The sequence below is a fragment of the Elephas maximus genome, chromosome 6 (genome assembly GCF_024166365.1).
Source record: "Elephas maximus indicus isolate mEleMax1 chromosome 6, mEleMax1 primary haplotype, whole genome shotgun sequence".
NCBI classification, from domain to species: domain Eukaryota; kingdom Metazoa; phylum Chordata; class Mammalia; order Proboscidea; family Elephantidae; genus Elephas; species Elephas maximus.
This window is the reverse complement of record NC_064824.1, coordinates 81,200,569-81,221,701: the sequence shown is the minus strand read 5'-3', so window position 1 is coordinate 81,221,701 and position 21,133 is coordinate 81,200,569. Positions and strand designations below refer to the sequence as shown.

Sequence of the window (21,133 nt, the reverse complement as noted above, 5' to 3'; positions counted from 1 at the left end):
TTTAGTGAGTAAAATCAGAAGAAAAAAAAGTCAAGTGCTTTACAGTAGTTTCTGCTCTGAAGCTTAAAAGGTGCAACTCAAAAGTTCTGATACCACAAGGCAAAGAAAAATTTAAGAGAAGAAAAAAATCTCCCTGCTCCTTGCTTCTGGTAGCCTATTTGTGATGGTACACAATGTTTTCTTCTTTTTATGAAAGGCAGTTTCTCCTCACCTGGTTATTAAAGAACACAGACCTCTTCTTTCAGAATCCTGCCTGCAGAGAATGAGAGCTCATTGCCCTATATGCTTTCCGATATCAAGTATGGTTACTGTTGTTTTTTAAAAAATCATTTCTCACTTAATGAACAAAAACTTTCTTTGTAGTTGTAATTCATTTCTAGAGAGGATGAACAATGTTTCAAATATTTATCTGCCATTTGAATCTCCTACTTAAAAAGATTCTTTTAAGTACTTTGCCCGCTTTTCTACTGGGGTTCTTTCTTTAAAAATTGAAATAAGAGTATTTGTATATTAAAAAACAAAACAAAACGCAGATCTCTGTCATCACTAAACTTTGGGTTGATAAGCCTCCACCACTGTTCACAGCTGTGTTATCTGCGACTCGGACATTTAAAGTGACTTTGCTTAAACCTTTCCCCCTCAGGTCTAAGTTTCTGCAGTTTGTTTAAAGGGAGTACCTCCTGAGGCTTGGGAGGATTCCCAAGTTGGGAACTGGGGTCGGGGGTGGAGACTCCCTGGTGGATATTGAGGCGGACTCTTCTGCGAGTGGCTAGGGGCTCATCTCTGGGGCCAGGGTTTCCTCAGTGAGGGGCACGAGGGGCTCCCCAGCGTGAGGGTGGGGAAGAGGCGATCTCTCCAACGCGGTGCACGACTCGGATCAGCGAAGCCTTGGATAATCGCATCCTCATTGCTTCTCAAAGCTCCCCTCCCCAACCCCATCGACCCGCAGACCTTCTCTTCCCCGACCCTCCACCCTTTTCCGGGGATGGGGAGCAGGCGTCGGAGGGCAGGGACTGCGCCACGGGGCGGAGCTCTTTCTGTGGCCCGGAGGTGGGGAGTGAAGAGTCACGAACCTCCCGGCGAGGCTCTGCCGGCGCTGCTCTCTACCGGCGGCGGCGGCTCACACCGAGGATTAGATCTTCAGCCTTCCAGGCTTGCAAACTCCTACTGCGTCCTTCTCTCCCCGTCCCCCGCCCCCCATTAGGCGTTTTTTTCCCTCTGGATTCCTCTCCTTCCTCCCTTCCCCACCCTCCCCCCTCACTTTGGAAAATTTAATGCTGCTTTAAGCACCTTTTGTGATCTAGGGAACGTGACACTCCAGAGCTTCAGTTACCTCGACTGATTTCTACTTTTGTTTTTATTCTCTCTCGCTTCTTCTGGTTTTCCTTCCATCTGATTGATCTGCGAAGTCTGGTGCTTCTGCCAGAGAGAGGGGAATAAGTAGGTGGTGCTGCCCGAGAAGGCTTAGACGTCGGGGAAGAGCAGCCAGAGCAGGAGCAGCACGGGCGGCGGCGGCTGGAGTTGGGCGCAGCTAGCGGGACCCCATTGGGGGAATTTGATCCAAGGAAACTGGAAGATTACAGGGGGAGGGGAAGCTCCCCAGATCACTGTGTCCACCTAAGGAGGGAGGAGGAGACGGCGGACAGCCTCTCGGCGTCCACGCCATTGCTGCACCCAGTCCCATCTTGCAGGGATCATGGTCGGTGGCAGCCGGGGAGGGATGCTGCTGTTGCGGACGGGGCTGCTCGCCCTGGCTGCGCTCTGCCTGCTCCGGGTGCCTGGAGCCCGGGCTGCAGCCTGTGAGCCTGTCCGCATCCCCCTGTGCAAGTCCCTGCCCTGGAACATGACCAAGATGCCCAACCACCTACACCACAGCACCCAGGCCAACGCCATCCTGGCCATCGAGCAGTTCGAAGGTCTGCTGGGCACCCACTGCAGCCCCGATCTGCTCTTTTTCCTCTGTGCCATGTACGCGCCCATCTGCACCATTGACTTCCAGCACGAGCCCATCAAGCCCTGCAAGTCTGTGTGCGAGCGGGCCCGGCAGGGTTGCGAGCCCATACTCATCAAGTACCGTCACTCGTGGCCGGAGAGTCTGGCCTGTGAGGAGCTGCCGGTGTACGACCGGGGCGTGTGCATCTCTCCCGAGGCCATTGTCACCGCCGATGGAGCGGGTAAGAGCTGACACTAATCGGCCTCTCCTCTGCGCTCAGCCTCTTCACTGTTTGGAGTCCTTGTTACTTCCTTTCACTCTTTAATTCTTCCTTTTCTCTTCTGATCACCCCTCTCTCGAACACTATTCCTTTTTTTTTTTTTTTTATCTCACCTTATTACCCTTCCAAACTGATGCCCTTTATTCCGGTATCTGATCTGTCTTTCAGAAACACTCCATTCATTTCACCCATATCACATTTACACTCAACTGAGTCCCTTCACTTTCCGCCCTTTGTTTCTCAAAGTAACTATATTGCATAGCGATGCTGTTTTTTTCACTTTCTTAATATGTTCGTGATCGCTGAGCTTTCTTGCCCCATTCTCATGAATTCTCAACCAACAGGTTTCTGTGTTTTTAGCGTTTTAGCTGCTGGTTAAAATTATGTGGAGAAAACAGAAAACTGAAGCCCTATTTTCTTCTAATCTCTAAAAATGCCAAGATAATTTCAGTAACCTTACTCCAACTCACAGATGTTAATGGTATGTGTTTGCTCAAAATCCAGTTTGAGCAATTCCCTTCACCTTAAATTTCCTCCTCTTTTCAATGAGATAAATGGTTCTTCCATTCCTGGCTGACACAGCTGTGAAACATTGCTATGCGCAGCTAATAACGAGCTTCTGTGACCTGCTCCAGCCTCAGAGCTGGCAGAGGGAAATTGCTGGGCTCTTTTCGCATGCCCACATGCCTTCAAGTCGTTTTGTAAATGGCATATGGATGAAAGGACTTATATTCAAGGCTTGTTATCATCATGCACTCCTGTAAAGTTATTTGTAATCTCACCCCTTAATTCCCGTACACAACAGTAATTCATTTTTATCCCACTCTCACACTCTGCAAGTAACTTGTCTCTAGTAGCTGATTTCATGCCCTTTCTCAGTGACTGCATCAACCACACATTCATTTCCATCTTTCTCTGCCATAAAACTGTTGCAGTTCTACTTTTAGTGGAATCAGTTGCAAGTTGTTTTCTCAGTAGCGTTTGGTCTAATTATGACATTTAAAACACTCAGTCTCCCAACTAAACCTAATTCACTGTGGTCCATTTAATTCTAATTCAATATCATTTCTACTCACTAACCCAAACCTCGAATTTTATCCTTCATATAGTTTAAAAATAAACCCAATCCTTTAGAGGGGTTTTCTTTCACACTGTCCCTAGATTGACTGTTTTAAGACGTGGCTACCCGCTTGCTACCATCTCTGTGCATTTTGGGGCATCAGTTTTTCCTTCTTCCTCTCAACTTGCTCAGTCTTAGCTCATGATCTTAGCCCATTTCTTGGTAATAGATCTTGGTTATCAGGGGACCAATTCAGAAAAATTAGGGACCCCTCTGCTACTTTCTGTGCACATTAGCTCATATAACCTAAAGTGGGAAGTGGGAGGTACTTGTACAAACAGCTGGAAAACCAAAACTGAACAGAAAGATTTTAAGAACTTATCAACGGTCCACTTCACTTTGGTTATTACCTTTTGAATATTCTATTTTTGTAATTTTAATCAAGAACCAAGAGCTGGTTGCAGGAGTGGATTATCCAATAGGCAAGGTAAGCTCAGATTTACTTGTGTTACTAATCAGCAGTGAACAATGTCACCTGGGTTTCACCACAATCAAACCCATACGAAATTGTTCACTACAGGTAAGTAAGTAAACCCAAGTAAGCCCGTGCTTACCTTGCATAATCTGTCCCTGTCAGGGACTGTAAATTGAAAACAGGCTTTGATTGTGTAGAAAGGTCCCGTGGGGCTGGGAGTGAGACAAATGCCAGCCATACCTAGAAGCAGAATCTTTGGTGTGGTGAATAAATGTGAAATCGTTCACTACAGATGATCTGGTAAACAAGGTAAGCACCCTGCCCACCATGTTTACCTTGCCTATTGGATAACCCACCCCTGGCTGGTTGTATAAAATAATCAGAAAGAAATGTATTATTAATCTGTGGGCCAAAGAAGCACTCCTGAATCTCTGTTCTCACTGACGCCATTGGTTCTGCAGACTTGGGAAGAGCTCAGTGCAGTTGCTTCCCTGGTCTGTCAGGCACTTAGGAGTAGTAGCTGAGCACTGGTGTTCCTCTGAGGCCAAGGGCTAGGAATGAGGTGGCAATGGTTCACGCTTAAACAGATTCCTCCCCTGGAAGAAGATATTCCCTTAAACCTCTCTTAAAGATGGCCCCCAAATGAGTGAGGTTTGGCGAGGTTAACGGCTCTCAAATATCATGCTATTCAGTATTGAGAGGAAGCAGTTTCATTAAATGCCCCCAAATTACCTATCACTGTGGACCAAACCCAGCACAACTGTCTCATGGAAGCTCTCCAACAGGACTTGCATGAAACATTCTGTCAGCCCATGGAACTTAATTTCTGAACTTCTTTAAAACGTTATCATACGTGCTTTTGACAACATCCTTGCTTGAAAAATAAGGAGTAGGTGGCAGTTGGAACCATATTTTTACTGATGATCCCCCTGCCCCCGTGACATTTACCACAGCCTCCAGCATGAACCGGAGATTATGGCGGCAGGTGGGAGTGAAGGGGAGGTGGGGGTGGAGAGTAGGGGTATGGATTCTAGCCTACAGGGCCTCCTGGCTTCCAGGGCCAGCTTGCTGAAAATTACACTGCCTGTGCTGGGTCAAACTGTCAGACACCTGGAATTACTTAGGAGCTACCACATGTGGTCAGTTTAAGATGCAATGTATTCTGTGGTCCAATGAGATATGATAGTTCACAAAGGAAGTTTTCTTTTTTCCCCCTCAAGGTATAAATGAAGTCCTTGTGACTTAAGACTAGAATCTATCCCAGCCAGATATAAAAATGACATCTCCCTGAACAAAATGTGACAGTCTTTCACATTCCTTCAATGCCAAGAGTTTTCAGATCCTACTATTCACGTGGAACTGTTTCCCCATGGTATGTCATGACTCCACAAACAAACTAAGGAGATTTTAAAAAGCAAAGTTCTGTTGAAATGGATTATTGCTTCAATTGCTTTTTGCTTTCAGAATACTTAGGGCAAACATACTTCTATAGCGCAAAGGACACATCCTGACCATTGCTAATGAATTCACATTAAATTTATTCTCCTTACATATTTTATATTTACCACAAAGTTGTGGTTACGTGTTCAACTGCTTTAAAGTAATTATCTGAGATTTCAGCTCAATTTAGTCATTCCACCAGTTAAGACGTTTAGTCAGATCTTTAGAATGGCATGGTGAGTAAATAGTATAGGCTTGAAGTCAGACAAACCAGGGTGTAAATCCTGACTCTTCCCATGTCAACTGTTATACGAAAATTATATAACCTCTTTGATTCAAAATTTTCTTATCTGTAAAATGGGGACAATACCACCTACATCTCAAAGGCACAGTAAAGATTAAATTAAATAACATATATCAAGTATTGAGTCCAATACCTGACCATAGCAGATCTTAACAAATTGTTACTGCTGGTGTTGTTTTACTATTCTAGTTATTGTTACAGCAATAACTATAGCAAATGTTTTCTTTTTTAAAATGGTTATGTTGGTAAATGCAGATACTATCTAGAATTTGTATCGGTTCAGCTGTGGGCAACAAACTTCATTCTGGGACCTGTCTGGAAAAGATCTTATTTCCTCTGAATATATAAAATTTATGTTTCATTTCATACAAATAGCCCTGGGCCTTAGACTCCAGAAGAAAACACTTCGGCAGCAAAAGGAAAAAAAAAAAAAAAAGACCAATCTATGTCTGTTAATTACAAATAGTTTATCTCAGAAATCAAGCATTTAAGAAAATTTATGGTGTGATATTTAACAGCTGTTTATACAACACCCACAGTTTGCCATGCCAAAGGCTTTATAATCACTCCTCAGTCATAGCTAGTTTCCGTGGTAGTGCTAACCTGTCACCCCAGCTCTTGCTCAACAGATTTTTCTAGGCCTTCTCCTGACTGGCAGGGCTGCGCCAACTTTCACATGCATGAACTGCTGTTTAATCATTTCTCCACTCTCTGAGGAACAGGCAGTCTTTTCTTTAGCCCCGGTCTACAAATATCTGAGGGGCCAAATACCAAGAAGGAAGAAGAATTATATAGTGTGACACGAGGAGAAAAATGGAATAAAAATGAGAGATGGAAATTTTAGATTAAGACTAAAGAGAAAACATGATTCTAAGGATCCTTCATTGTATAAAAAAGCACTCTAGATGGGACGGGGAAGAGTATTTCAGAGTGTTAATGGTGTTTAATTTTATTCACAGCTTACTCGATTATCAGTGGTAATGGAATCTTGGAAGCATAGGTCATCGAGTCTGTGTAGCCCTCAAACATTATCATTCATTTTTTATTTCATTCCCACCAAACATTCAAATAGTTGTTTCTATAAATAAAAAAAAAAAAAAATTTTTTTTAATAAGTAGAAAAATTGACTAAGTTGTATTTGGACTTTCTGTTTCTATTAGATGTCTAGAAAGGGGATACCAAGAGCCCACTATAGAGACATATAGCTTGAATAATTAAAAGTTAGATATTTCTTCAATTTAAAGAAAACCAAATTTTTGGTGTTACAGACTCTTAGCTGGTGTATCAGTCAGGTTCTCCAGAGAAACAGAACAGAAGAAACTGAGAGATTTGTTTTAAGAAATCGGCTCACACGACTGTGGGGACTCACAAGTCTGAAATTTCTACGGCAGGCCAGAAACTGGGCAGGAGTTCTTTTCTGGGAAGCCTCAGTTTTTGCTCTTAAATTGAAGAACTGGCTGAGTGAGGCCCACCCAAATTTTCAAGGGTAACCTGTTGCACTTAAAGTTAATTGATTGTAGATGTTAGCCACTACAATCATAGCAACACATAAATTCGTGTTTGATTAAGTAACTGGGTACTATATCCTAGCCAAGCTGACATATAAAATTAACCATTTTAGATTTGCCATTAATTTTGTACCTTGAGCAAGTCGTTTGACATTGACATTGACTAGAGATTGTAAAGAATGAAAGGAATATTCATGTAAAGTGATTAATAAATTGCAAAGCATGATGTGTGTTTAACAACTACCACCACCTCATTGGTAGAGGATATATGGCCATCCTTAGTGTGGGCATCATTAGCAACAACAGAATAAGAACAGCACTTACCATGTGCTAGGTGCTGTCCTATGTGCTTTATGCATATTTGCTCATTGATTCTCATAACTACATAAAACCCAAACCCAACCCATTGTCGGTGAGTCGATTACTACTCATAGTGACCCTGTCTTACAGAGTAGGACTGTTAGCTCATATAACTCTCATAATAGCGACATAAAACCCAAACCAAACCCGCTGTCAGTGAGTTGATTCCCCATAGAGTTTCCAAGGAGTGCCTGGTGGATTCAATCTGCTGACCTTTTGGTTAGCAGTCATAGCACTTAACCACTATGCCACCAGGGTTTCCAATAACTATATAGTGGGTACTATTATTCCCATTTTGCAGAAAAGGAAACTGAGGCATATAGAGACATTAATGGCTTGTCTAAATTCATAAAGTTGGTAGGAAAGAGAGTCAGGATTCAATCCAGGGCCTGTTCTACACTATACTTCTTCTCTTACTAAGAAAAGAGGTGATTCCTAAATTGATAGAAAATCTGAGTCTTTTGTCCGTAGCACTGTATTTAAAGGGACAAAGTATTTTCCATTGTATTTTGAAAGCCTATTTATATATGGCTTCAGAGAATAGAAAGTGGCCCTGGACCATGATTCTAGGAGATAAGAGAGTACTACTTCACAGCACTTTTGAGATAACAGAGAGTTTAAATTCCAGATTTTCATGTCTAACCCCAGGCCTCTCAATCTTAGTGCGTCCCAGAATGAATTCACCATTTCGTCACCCTCATATGCCTTTTTTTTTTTCCTAGTACTTTCTACATTGGTGAGAGGGACCACCCACCCTAGTTGTCTTGGCTTGGGAGTTAGCCTTGACTCAATCCCTTTACTCATTTCCCATATTCAATAGGTCCTAGGCACTATTGGTACTAATCTGTTGACATTTCAATGGTTGTGTACCAGCAAGTCAATTCTGACTCATAGCAACCCTGTAGGACAGAGTAGAACTGCCTTCTAGGGTCTCCTAGGCTGTAATATTTACAGAAGCAGATTGCCATATCTTTATCTGGCTGGTGGGTTCAAACTGCCAACCTTTTGATTAGCAGCCAAGTGCTTAACCACTGAGCCACCAGGGTGCCTTTGACATCACAGTAGGGGTGTCAATAAGAATACCTAGCTAGGAGCAGTATCTCTCAGCATAGTGTTTTGCTATGGGAATCAGTGTTATTCATTAGAGGCTGCTTTCTTGATTAGAACACAGAACACCCTTATCATATCATTTCCTGGTATTTATGGGATCATGAAAAGAATAAATGCAATTTCTAATTATTGCCATGTCTATTAATCGCACTGGCTTAAATAATTTCTGAATGGTAGGTTTCACTTCTGTTGAAGAACTATTTGGTCAGCAGATATCAAAGGGTACAAGAATACTTTCTGAATGTTTTCTCTAGGCATTAAGGATTTAAATGTATGCCAGTAGCATGATTCTTTTATTTATTGAAGAAGTATGTTTTGTTCTTTCAGTAATTAAGTTACAAGTGTCTGGTGAGTGCCTAATATGTGCAGAGGTTTTATTGTGATATATCAGGATTCACAAATCTCCTGAAACTCAAATCTTAAGTAGATTAAATCCTGAAATTTTATGCGCAAACGATGAGGATTTAAAAAGACTGTCCACCTTTTACTCAGACAAAAGAATTGATCTTACGGTTATCTGACCAACAAATGATGAAGTGCCAGCCTCAGGACATGAATAGGTGACTATTTTTCTAAGACACCTGGGCTGTTACCCAAATCAAACTTGTGACTAAGTTAGATTTTTATATGCGAATACTTGAAATAATATAATAATAGATATGTTCTTGTTCTCTCTATTCTATCGCCTCCTTTCAGATTTTCCTATGGATTCTAGTAATGGAAACTGTAGAGGGGCAAGCAGCGGTGAGTATATCATTATCTTCCTGATTTTATTTGTGGGTAAAATTAGTTTTTGTTATAACCTAGATCCCCAAGTCTTACCTGGAGACATTTGAAACCTACATTTTAAGATAAACTTAAATAAATATTTATATTAATTTTATTTTTAAATTAACATATAATAAAATGAATCATTCCTTTTGGTGTACAATTCTGTGAATTTGAACACAGGCATAGATTTGTGGAGCTGCAGCTGCCACAATCAGGATACAGTTCCATCATCCCAAAAAACTCCCTTGAGCTATTCTTTATAATCACAGTCCCCCAGCCCATAACCCCTGACAACCACTGGTATGTTCTCTATCTATGGCTATCGTTTTGTCTTTGAGATTATCATGTAAATGGAGTGAGAGTATATAACCTTTTGATATCAGCTTTTTTTCACTCAGCATAATGCCTTTGACATTCATCCAAGTTGTTGCATGTATGAATTGTTCATTCCTTTTTTCTTACTGCGTATTTCATTACTTGGATGTATGGCTATTTGTTTTTCCATTAACCCGTTGAAGGGCATTTAGGTTGTTTTCAGTTTTTGGCAGTCATGAATAACGTACTATAAACATTTGTGTACAAATTTTTTTGTGATTGTAAGTTTTCATTTCTCTAAGCTAAGAATGGGATTGCTGGGTTATAGGTTAAGCGTATGCTTAACTTTGTTAAAAACTCCCAAACTGTTTTCCAAAATGTAACTGTTCAATTATACACTAGCAATGTACATAATGTGTCAGTTTTCTCTGGTTGCTTTCAGTTTTTTTTCTTTTAGTTTTCAGCAGTTAGGTTGTGATGTGTCTGGGGATTTATTTCTTTGGGTTTATAAAAAAAAAATTTTTTTTTTATCATGTTAAGGGTTATCTAAGCTTCTTGAATTTATAAATTTATATTTTTAGCAGATTTTGGAAGCTTTCAGGCATTATTTCTTCGTTTATTTATTTATCACACTCATACCTCTGGGACTATGATGATACCAATGTTAGATCTTTTGATGTTGTCCCACAGGTCCCAGGGACTGTGTTCATTTTTCTTTTTCAATCTTTTTTTTTCTGTCTTGTTTATATTAGATTAGTGTATTTTCAAGCTCACTGACTCTTGACTCTGTCATCTCCATTCTGCCCTTGAGCCTATCCAGTAAGGTTTTTTTTTTTATTTCGGTTTGGTTCTTCTCTCTCTCTCTCTCTCTATTTGGCTGAGACTTTCTATCTTTCCATTCATTTCAAAGATGTACCACCCGTACTTGTCGGAGCATTTTTATAAGTTACCTTAAAATCATTGTCAGATAATGTTAACATCTGCGTCATCTGATTGTCATATACAAGTTGAGATTTCCTAGCTCTTCATATGTAGAGTTATTTAGGATTGTATATTGGAATTTTGAATATTATGAACATTTAATTTTGAGCATTATAAGACTTTGAGTCCTATTTAAAATTCTATGGAGAATGTAGATATTTTTGTTTTAGCAGGAATCAACCCAGGAAGATTTGGACTACAGATTCTGGTCAGCCTTCTGCGGATTTTCATTTTAGTGTCAATTCCATTTCTAAAACCTTTGCAGTGCCTTTCAGACCTATACATGTGTGCGCCACCCAGTGACCAATATGGGACCAGGGCAATGGTATATTAAATAGTTCAATTTTTAAAATCTGTGGGAGACTGTTTAATGTCAAAGCCACACAAGCCCAGCTCAGGGGAGATCCCAGTAGTTCATAAACAACTATGGGATTGCTTTCCCAAGCACCTCTCTCTCTGTAATCTCCCTGGTACTTTTCAGTACCCTGGAACTTTACCGTTTGGCACTTTGGCTCAAAAGCTTGGGCTTTATTTACCCCACTCTGTCATGCACACCCTATAATTGGTCCTGGATATGGGCCCAAGTGGAGGGAGGACATAGAGAAAAAGCAATGGGGATTTTCTCTCACTCTCTTGGCTCATAAGCACATCCATCAAAGAGGAAGGTTCCCCTTTCTTAGAATTTTAGGTTTCTGAGGGCTTCACTGGAAACCCTGGTGGCGTAGTGGTTAAGTGCTATGGCTGCTAACCAAACGGTCGGCAGTTTGAATCCGCCAGGCGCTCCTTGGAAACTCTATGGGGTAGTTCTAATCTATCTTATAGGGTCACTATGAGTCGGAATCGACTCGACGGCCCTGGATTTTTGGTTTGGAGGGCTTCACTTGCTTCCATCGTTGCTGCTACCACTACCCCTGGATTGTTTGAGGCCTGAGTTGGAAGAGAAGGGAGTGTTAGGAGACTCTTCTTGCACTTCTTGAGCCAGAACTAGAGGGCTCCTCCAAGAATATTCTTTTTGCATGGATGTCCACTACCATGTTATGAGCTGTGTTGAGTCCAGGCTGGGGATACCAGAGGAGGAATAATGGTAGACTCACCAATATCATCAGTTTGATGTTACTGGTCGTCTTCCCCAATCTGCCTACTACTATTTACTTTTTATAGTCCTTAAGGAGTTGCTTCATTCATTCTTCTCATCTTTTATAGCTGCATTCAGTGGGAAAGACAGGATGGACTCTGCTTATTCCATCTTAACTATAAAACTTAGATGAAGTATGACATACATGCAGAAAAGTACACAATCATAAGCATATTGCTGAGTGCATTTTCAAAAGTAACCACTGTCAAGTAACCACCACACAGATCAAAATATATAACATCTGTATTTTATATATGATATGTGTGTATATATATATATATCCATACAGAAGTCTTCCTTGTGCCTCTTTCAAATCACTGCTCCTACCTTTTTCACCAAGGATACCTAGTAACAGGAGTTTTCATACCTGTAGATTAATTTTGTCTGATTTGGGCTTTATATAAATGGAATACTACAGTATTGTGTGTGCATGTGTGTATATGTGTGTGGGGGGCTTTTTTTGCTCTTCATTATTATATATTGTATATAGCAGTAGATTTTCATTGCTCTAACATATCCTATCATATGACTATACTACATTTATTTATTCTGATGTTCATGGATACTTGGATTGTTTCCAGTTTTTGCTACTAGTACCAATGCTGCATTTGTTTCTACAAGAATGTTGTAAGTACCATTAGTTACTATGTACTTCTTCCGTCTGCACTGATTTGGGCCAGTATGTCCTGCTTTTTCAAGGTGTCTTATATGTGGAAGCTGAACATTTATGATTATGTAAAATAATTTGCAACATTGATTTTGATTAACTTGGGACAGTTTTCACTGGTGTTTTCCTCTGAATCTTATCATGGTAACAAGTGTTTGACCCATGGCAATGTCTACCAAAGGTACCCCAACAAACCATGATCTTCTTAAAAATTTAAGTGAATTAAAATTATTTATTTAGAATTATTTTGTTACCTTCTTGATGTAATTGACAATGTTCTTTAATGTCACAAATCAGTTGGAAACCATTGGTGTCCAGCAATGGTGCTATTTTAAGGACCATTCCTACTATTATGTCTGGTTAAAGTAAACCAAAAAGCTCATTTATTTAATGTTGCAACTGGTGAGTCAACATTTCTGGTCAAATGCATGCATGCACTATCAGTTTGTCCAGAAGCTATGTTAGAATAACACTTAAGTGTGTGAAAAGGAGAAGAGGACATTAACGACACTACAAACAGTATTCAAACATTCAGTGTATAAAACTACCTAGAATGGATGTAGTGTTCCCTGGTTCAGAGTTTACTCTTCCTCTTTAATAAAAATTTTGCTGGCGAAATGGCAGTGATGAAAGCAAACAAACAAAACTAAAATTCATTATAGTTGTGAAAAAACACACTAACATATTGACATATTTCAAAAGGAAATAATAATCTGTACTCAAAATTTTATACTTCAGGGTAATGTAACAGCTGAGGTTGATCATAACAAAACAGGAAATGAGGGAGACACAAAAAACATTGTAACCCACATAGCCTCTCTTTCAAATGTGTCAAGCTGTTTATTTCTGGAATTTGGAAAAGAATTTCTACCCCTCCAGCTAATTTATCCCTTGCCTCAAAGCACAGTAGTGCTCACTGGGAGCACTGAAGAAGGAACGAAGCTCAACACTTTTCTTTGTGTTTTGGAGATAATGATTCTGAGACACTTCCAATTTGTGTGTTTTGCTATTGCAAACCCACTGTCATAACAAGGAGCAGATCCTTTCTAGTTTCTCCAGCAAGGAATATAGAGAAAAACCATTTTAGTTCTATTCCATCAAGTCATCTGGTCTTGTCATATCAGCACAGAAGATTAAGGCAGGTATTCAAATGGGTCCATGAAAGGGTATGTTTTTATTAAAATAATTTCAAAAAATAATTTCACCACTTTTTTGTGCTGGTGAGCAAATTATGAGTTTTTACATCTGAAAAAACACAACTTCTCCGGAAAGGAGATGTAGTTAGTAAATTTTAACACTAACTAATTGTATGAATATGACCAAGATGCTGTACTTTTCTGGGTCTGTTTCCTAACATCGAATCAGATTGTATTGACCTCTGAGTTCCCTTCTGATATACCTTCTAATTAGGGAAACAGTAACAGTGTCCCCTACTGTAAATAAGATACTCTCCCAGAGTATCACTAACCTCTTCCTGTTCCTATTTCAAAGCAGGGCTTCTAACAGATTCTTTCCTGTTAACCCCTACTGAAAATCTGCATTTCTAACAAGTTCCTGGGAAGTTATACATAAGAATCACCTAGGGATCTTGTTAAATGTAGGTTCTGATTCAGTATCTCTGGGATAAAAATGCAAATTCTCAGCAGGGAACTTGTTAGAAATGCAAATTCTCAGCATGGGGTTAGAGCCAGATCAAATCTTCTGTTCGAAGCCCTTCTTCAAAGTTCCTTCAGAGGAACTCTTCTGGGTGGCTAAGTGGCAGCTAAGTAATTGAAGATTCCTGTTTGCATGTGGCCGCCAAGCTTGCCCCCAAAACCCACCCAATGCTCTCGAGTCGATTCCGACTCATAGCGACCCTATAGAAGCTTGCCTTAGCCACCCCTTTTTTATTGGGATGGCCTATCCCTAGCTTGGGTAGTACAGATACAATCTCTTTTGCAATCCTTTTTCTTCTCCATGGGCCCCCTACCAATTTTGGGAAGGAATCCAGGTTTCCTTTTAGTGTAAATGTTCACTGTGTATAAAACCAAAAAACTCACTGTCATCAAGTTGATCCTGACTCATAGCAAAGCGATATAGAGATCGAATTAATGTGGGTCAACTTCTACCCTCCTTTGGAAGAAAATTAATAGATTAAAAAGTATTTTTATAATTCTGGAGTAGCTACAAATATAGTCTTTTTTCATTACTTTGCAGCACTTGATAATTTTAACCAATTCTCTTTCTTAATCGTTCTTCACCCTTAGCTAGTATACAAATTGTTCTAGTTCTACTCCTGTGCCCCAGCTATGGGTATTCCCCAAGGCTCTGTGCCTAGCTTTTGCACCTATCTCCTTTTCTTTTTTTTATTAACTTTTATTGAGCTTCCAGTGAACGTTTACAAATCAAGTCAGTCTGTCACATATAAGTTTACATACATCTTACTCCGTACTCCCACTTGCTCTCCCCCTAATGAGTCAGCCCTTCCAGTCTCTCCTTTCGTGACAATTTTGCCAGCTTCCCACTCTCTCTATCCTCCCATCCCCCCTCCAGACAGGAGATGCCAACACAATCTCAAGTGTCTACCTGATATAATTAGCTCACTCTTCATCAGCATCTCTCTCCCACCCACTGTCCACTCCCTTTCATGTCTGATGCGTTGTCTTCGGGGATGGTTCCTGTCCTGTGCCAACAGAAGGTCTGGGGACCATGGCCGCCGGGATTCCTCTAGTCTCAGTCAGACCATTAAGTATGGTCTTTTTATGAGAATTTGGGGTCTGCATCCCACTGATCTCCTGCTCCCTCAGGGGTTCTCTGTTGTGCTCCCTGTCAGGGCAGTCATTGATTGTGGCTGGGCACCAACTATTTCTTCTGGTCTCAGGATGATGTAGGTCTCTGATTCATGTGGCCCTTTCTGTCTCTTGGGCTCTTAGTTGTCATGTGACCTTGGTGTTCTTCATTTTCCTTTGCTCCAGGTGGGTTGAGACCAATTGATGCATCTTAGATGGCCGCTTGTTAGCATTTAAGACCCCAGACACCACATTTCAAAGTGGGATGCAGAATGTTTTCATAATAGAATTATTTTGCCAATTGACTTAGAAGTCCCCTTAAACCATGGTCCCCAAACCCCCGCCCTTGCTCCGCTGACCTTTGAAGCATTCATTTTATCCCGGAAACTGCTTTTGGTGCAGTCCAATTGAGCTGACCTTCCATGTATTGAGTGTTGTCCTTCCCTTCACCTAAAGCAGTTCTTATCTACTAATTAATCAATAAAAAACCCTCTCCCTCCCTCCCTCCCTCCCCCTTCGTAACCACAAAAGTATGTGTTCTTCTCAGTTTATACTATTTCCAAGATCTTATAATAGTGGTCTTATACAATATTTGACCTTTTACCTCTGACTAATTTCGCTCAGCATAATGCCTTCCAGGTTCCTCCATGTTATGAAATGTTTCACAGATTCGTCACTGTTCTTTATCGATGCGTAGTATCCCATTGTGTGAATATACCACAATTTATTTAGCCATTCATCCATTGATGGACACCTTGGTTGCTTCCAGCTTTTTGCTATTGTAAACAGAGCTGCAATAAACATGGGTGTACATATATCTGTTTGTGTGAAGGCTCTTGTATGTCTAGGGTATATTCCGAGGAGTGGGATTTCTGGGTTGTATGGTAGTTCTATTTCTAACTGTTTAAGATAACGCCAGGTAGATTTCCAAAGTGGTTGTACCATTTTACATTCCCACCAGCAGTGTATAAGAGTTCCAATCTCTCTGCAGCCTCTCCAACATTTATTATTTTGTGTTTTTTGGATTAATGCCAGCCTTGTTGGAGTGAGATGGAATCTCATCGTAGTTTTAATTTGCATTTCTCTAATGGCTAATGATTGAGAGCATTTTTTCATGTATCTGTTAGCTGCCTGAATATCTTCTTTAGTGAAGTCTGTGTTCATATCCTTTGCCCACTTCTTGATTGGGTTGTTTGTCTTTTTGTGGTTGCGTTTTGACAGAATCATGTAGATTTTAGAGATCAGGCGCTGGCCGGAGATGTCATAGCTGAAAATTCTTTCCCAGTCTGTAGGTGGTCTTTTTACTCTTTTGGTGAAGTCTTTAGATGAGCATAGGTGTTTGATTTTTAGGAGCTCCCAGTTATCGGATTTCTCTTCGTCATTTTTGGTAATCCTATCTCCTTTTGATTATTCCTTCTTATTGGAGTTCATCCAGCTACATAGGCTTAATCATCACCTTTGTGAATCTAGTTCCGATAGTTCTCCCAGGTAGAGTATCACATTTGCCTCCAGTAAATATTTCTACCTGGGTATCCTATTTTGTACTTCAAATTCAACATGTTTAATGACTAAAGTTATCTTTTTTATTAAAAATTTCCTTCATACAACTTTCTTATTTGATATGTGACACCATCATTTCCCCAGGACTCTAAAAACTTCATAGTTAATTAGTTTGTCCATTCCACCATCCATTAAAAGTTTAATGAACACCCACTGAGTATCAAACATACTATATGCAAAGGTCATGAAATGAAAGGAGGGAGCAGTTGACTGGAAAGTCCACTCCTTTTGTCTATGTGCTTGACATGGAGTAGATATATAACCTTCTAAGAGGTTATCTTAGGTTATCTTCTTATTATTTGACCTCTGTAGAATACATCACGAATGCAACACTTAAGATGTAACAAAAGAAAACAGGCAAAATTGCATCACCTTTTTCTGTATTTTGTTTATCTTGAATGACTTCTTGGATCCAGAGACATTGAGAAAGGCAGTTTATTTTAAATTTTCCAGTGGCATAAATCCTAAAGGGATAAACCATATTTCCTTATTAACATCAGGTTAGACACCTCGATCTTAAGCAATTCCCTTTTACAAAGTGCAAATTACTATGAATTGAGTTCTTTATTGAAATATTTTTATATTTTATAATATCAATGTTATGTTATATTAAATTCAGCTATATCTGACAGTAATATCCATGCTTTTAACCATGGTGCTTCTCTGGTCTCTACTGCAGTAGTATAGCTCTACTTCATCTGCACAGTTGGCTTGATTTCTGATTCTGCAGAAGGTGTCTTTTGCTTATTCGTTTGTTTATTTATTTCATCATTTAGATGAGGGTTTTTTTTTTTTTTTTTTTTTAATGTCCTGGGAATAGTAAGGCCCTCTAGATTTTTCATGAAGTGTCCATTTGGTAACTTGGACTTGCAATTTTAAGAAGAGAGAAGGTGGTTCTAGGGATGGGGTTCCATGGATGTTTCACCATTTCTAGATGTTTCTAGGAGGGTGGTAGAACTGACCTTCTGGAAGATAAAATTGTATACAGTCCAACTTCCACTTAAAGGCTATCAAAACAAATTCTACAATGGTACCCCTCCCTGTTGCCATTTTGATGACTCTGATGATAAAGTAGAGGAGCCATCCAGTGCTTTGACTTTTGCTCTTCTCTAAGCTGCTCATCCACTCTACCCCAGCCATTCTTTTCCATGGACACATCCTGGACTTTGTCATCTAGCAGTGAAATCAGCTCTGTCGTCTTTAATTTCAGGCATCTCACTTTGCCTTTAAAATATGTGTAACATTTTACTGTAAAATAAAACTTCTATACAGGTAGTCAGGAAAAATATAATAACTTCTCATTTTCTTTCAAGCACTGATGTTAGTGTTGGCATTAGTTGCCATTGAATTTGCTCCGACTCATGGCAACTTTATGTATGACAAAACAAAACGTTGCCCAGTGATGTGCTGTCTTCATGACTGTTGGTGTGTTTAAGTGTATTGTTGCAGTCATTGTGTCAATCCATCTCACTGAGAGTTTCCCTAATTTTTGTTGTCGCCTTTACCAAACATGATGTCCTTTTTTAGCACTTGGTCTTTCCTGATGATGTGTCCTAATTATTCAAGTCGAAGTCTTGCATTCTCACTTCTAAGGAACACCTGGTTACAGTGATGTTGGTGTGTTGTTGTTAGCTGCTGTTGAGTCAGCCACCAATTCATGGTGACCCCATGTACAACAGAACAAAACACTGTCCAGTCCTGCACCATCCTCATGATTAGTTGTGAATTGGACTGTTGTGATCCACTGAGTTTTCTTTGGCTGATTTTTGCACAACAGAACAAAACGCTGTCCAGTTCTGCACCATCCTCATTAGTTGTGGATTGGACTATTGTGATCCATCGAGTTTTCTTTGGCAGATTTTTAGAAGTAGACCTCCAGATGCTTCTTTTTCCTCCAACTTAGTCTGGAAGCTCCACTGAAACCTATTCAGCATTATAGCAACACATGAGCCTCCACTGACAAATGGGTGGTGTCTGCACACAGGATGCATTTGCCAGGAATAGGACTTGGGTCTCCTGCATGGAAGGCGAGAATTCTAGCACTGAGTCACTAATGGCTCCACTCCCACTCCCCCACCTCTGCACTGGTATTACACACTGTTTATTGGGCTGAGAACTTCATACAGAAATCATGTGTTAAGGATCATCTGCGGAACAAGGTAAGTGTGGTGCATACTATTGAGAAATTCTTATTTCTCACAGGGTGAGAACTATTGGGAAAGCTTAGTGTGCAGCTGCCCATCACCAGTGGAGATGCTTTTCTCTAAAACTTAGAGCTGACAGTAAGGTACTATGTCTCCACAGGGCTGCTACTTTATAGCATATTATCTACAACTTCAAATGGAAATAAACTTTATTTTGATTAGAAAACACAATATCCAATGGTTAACAACAGCTCCTGTCCTTTATTGCTCTCCGCACTAACATAAAACATTGTTTAAACAAAACTTTTCTATTGGCTTTCTTTCTCTGGTTCATATGTTCTTCTTCTATTTTTTTTTTTCTTTTTCTGTTCAAAATAGAAGAAACTCATGCTATTTCATTTTTAATAAAGCTTTTTCAGGGGCATTATAGAAGTCTTTGCATACAATAAAATGTTTTCCAAGATAATTGTGTATTATTTTATAGTTGTGTAATGACTACTAGCCATTTACCATGTTTATTCTGTGTATTTCTTAGCTATCTTGGCAGTGCAAAGATATAAAGGTATAATAATCCATTCTCCAAGATATTAAATGATCTATGCTATATATGAAATATTTTGAGATAATTAGAACTTGTATTGCATATACCTGTATTACATAGAAAATGTTTTTATCGTTTATCAAATATTTAAAAATATATGGAATTTCTCCTTTCAAAATATGCATCCTTGAGTTAAATAGCAGCTGTTCTACCTAGAAAAGGGGCTTGCAACCCTCTTCTTAGGACCTTCATTAAGCTCACTGGATTTCAAGTCAGAGAAAGGTATGTTGAATTCCTTGATTTACCAATTACTATCTTGTGCAGGCCATTTAGCCCCTCTGAGTCTCATCAGTAAACAAAGGTGGTAATAACACCAGCTTGTCTGGTTGAGTTGCTTTCAGATCCATGAGCTAATAATTGGAGCAGTACTGTGTGATCTGTAAAACATATACAAATTTAAGTAGTACTCTGCAGGGGTAAACCAATTACTTGAGCATAAGCGAAAATTGCCTCTAAGTAGGTATTGATTCTACTCCCATATGAACTAAGCAGGGGTCACACTGTCATGCATGGTGGCGATTTTAGTTAATCTAGTGCTGCTATAACAAAAATGCCACAAATGAATGGCTTGAACAAACAGAAATTTATTTTCTCACAGTTAGGAGGCTAGAAGTCCAGGTTCAGGGTGCGAGCTCTAGGGGGAAGACTTTCTCTGTGAGCTCTGGAGGAAGGTCCTTGTCTCTTTTGAGCTTCTGTTCCTCCGCAATCTTCATGTGGTTTGGCATCTACCTTTCCCTCGTCTCTGCCTGCCTGCTTGCTTGAGCTTAATCTGCTTTTATATCTCAAAATACAGTGATTTAAGACACACTGTATACTAATACTGTCAATACTGTCTCATTAACATAACAAAGAAAACTCATTCCCAAATGGAATTATAGCCACAGGTATAGGGGTTGGGATTTACAACACATGTTTTTGGGAGGCACAATTCCATCTACAACATTGATGAACAGTGCTTCCTCATGATTTGGGTGTTTTTTTTTTTTTTGAAGGTGAAAACTTACGAATATATTGGTATTGAATTAGAGGCTATATAAAACCAAACCTTGCCGTCAAGTCAATTCCTACTCATAGCAACCCTATGTAGTTCAAAAAATGTGAATATACAAAAGAAAGCAAACGTTGAAATTTTACTTATAGCTAACATATTGTATTTTTCAGAACGCTGCAAATGTAAGCCAATTAGAGCTACACAGAAGACTTATTTCCGGAACAATTACAACTATGGTAAGGATATCTTCAAGGTAGAGCCAGAAACCACTGTATTAAGAAGGGTATGTATGTTAGTGTTTAGAGCTGTTCAAGAGTAAGGCTTAAAAACAAATACAACTTTTAAGAGTTGTATTTAAGAGTATAGTTCCCCTGCCCCAAATAAAGTATCTCATGTGGCCGAACTTTTTTACAAATGTTTGATTGTAAAGCATATTAAACTAGGCACCATCGACTTGATTCTGACTTGTTATGACCTCATGTGTGTCAAAGCAGAACAGTGCTCCATAGGCTTTTTTTTTTTTTTAAACCACATTTCTTTGTGTATATAATTATCACATTCAGGATATTTAACACTGACCTAGTCTAACACCTAATGTGGGATCTGTGTTCAAATTTTAACAATTATTGTCATGTTCTTTATAGCCAGTCCATCTCCCCAAAATCCTAGATCCAGTGTGTTACATTTAGTTGTCATGTCTCTTTAATCTCCTTTAATCTGGAACAGATCC

At 39.7% G+C, this 21,133-nt stretch overlaps 1 protein-coding gene across 1 annotated transcript in view; it reads left to right on the top strand.

Annotated features, from left to right (window-relative positions):
• The first annotated feature begins 1,063 nt into the window (after positions 1–1,063).
• The window catches only part of FRZB (frizzled related protein), a 31,510-nt gene continuing 11,440 nt past the window's right edge, over positions 1,064–21,133 (top strand). Inside the window, exons 1-3 of the mRNA XM_049887599.1 lie at positions 1,064–2,174; positions 9,167–9,214; positions 20,574–20,639. Coding sequence (XP_049743556.1) covers positions 1,697–2,174; positions 9,167–9,214; positions 20,574–20,639 — 592 coding nt within the window. The 5' untranslated portion in view covers positions 1,064–1,696. The remainder of the gene's footprint in view (positions 2,175–9,166; positions 9,215–20,573; positions 20,640–21,133) is intronic.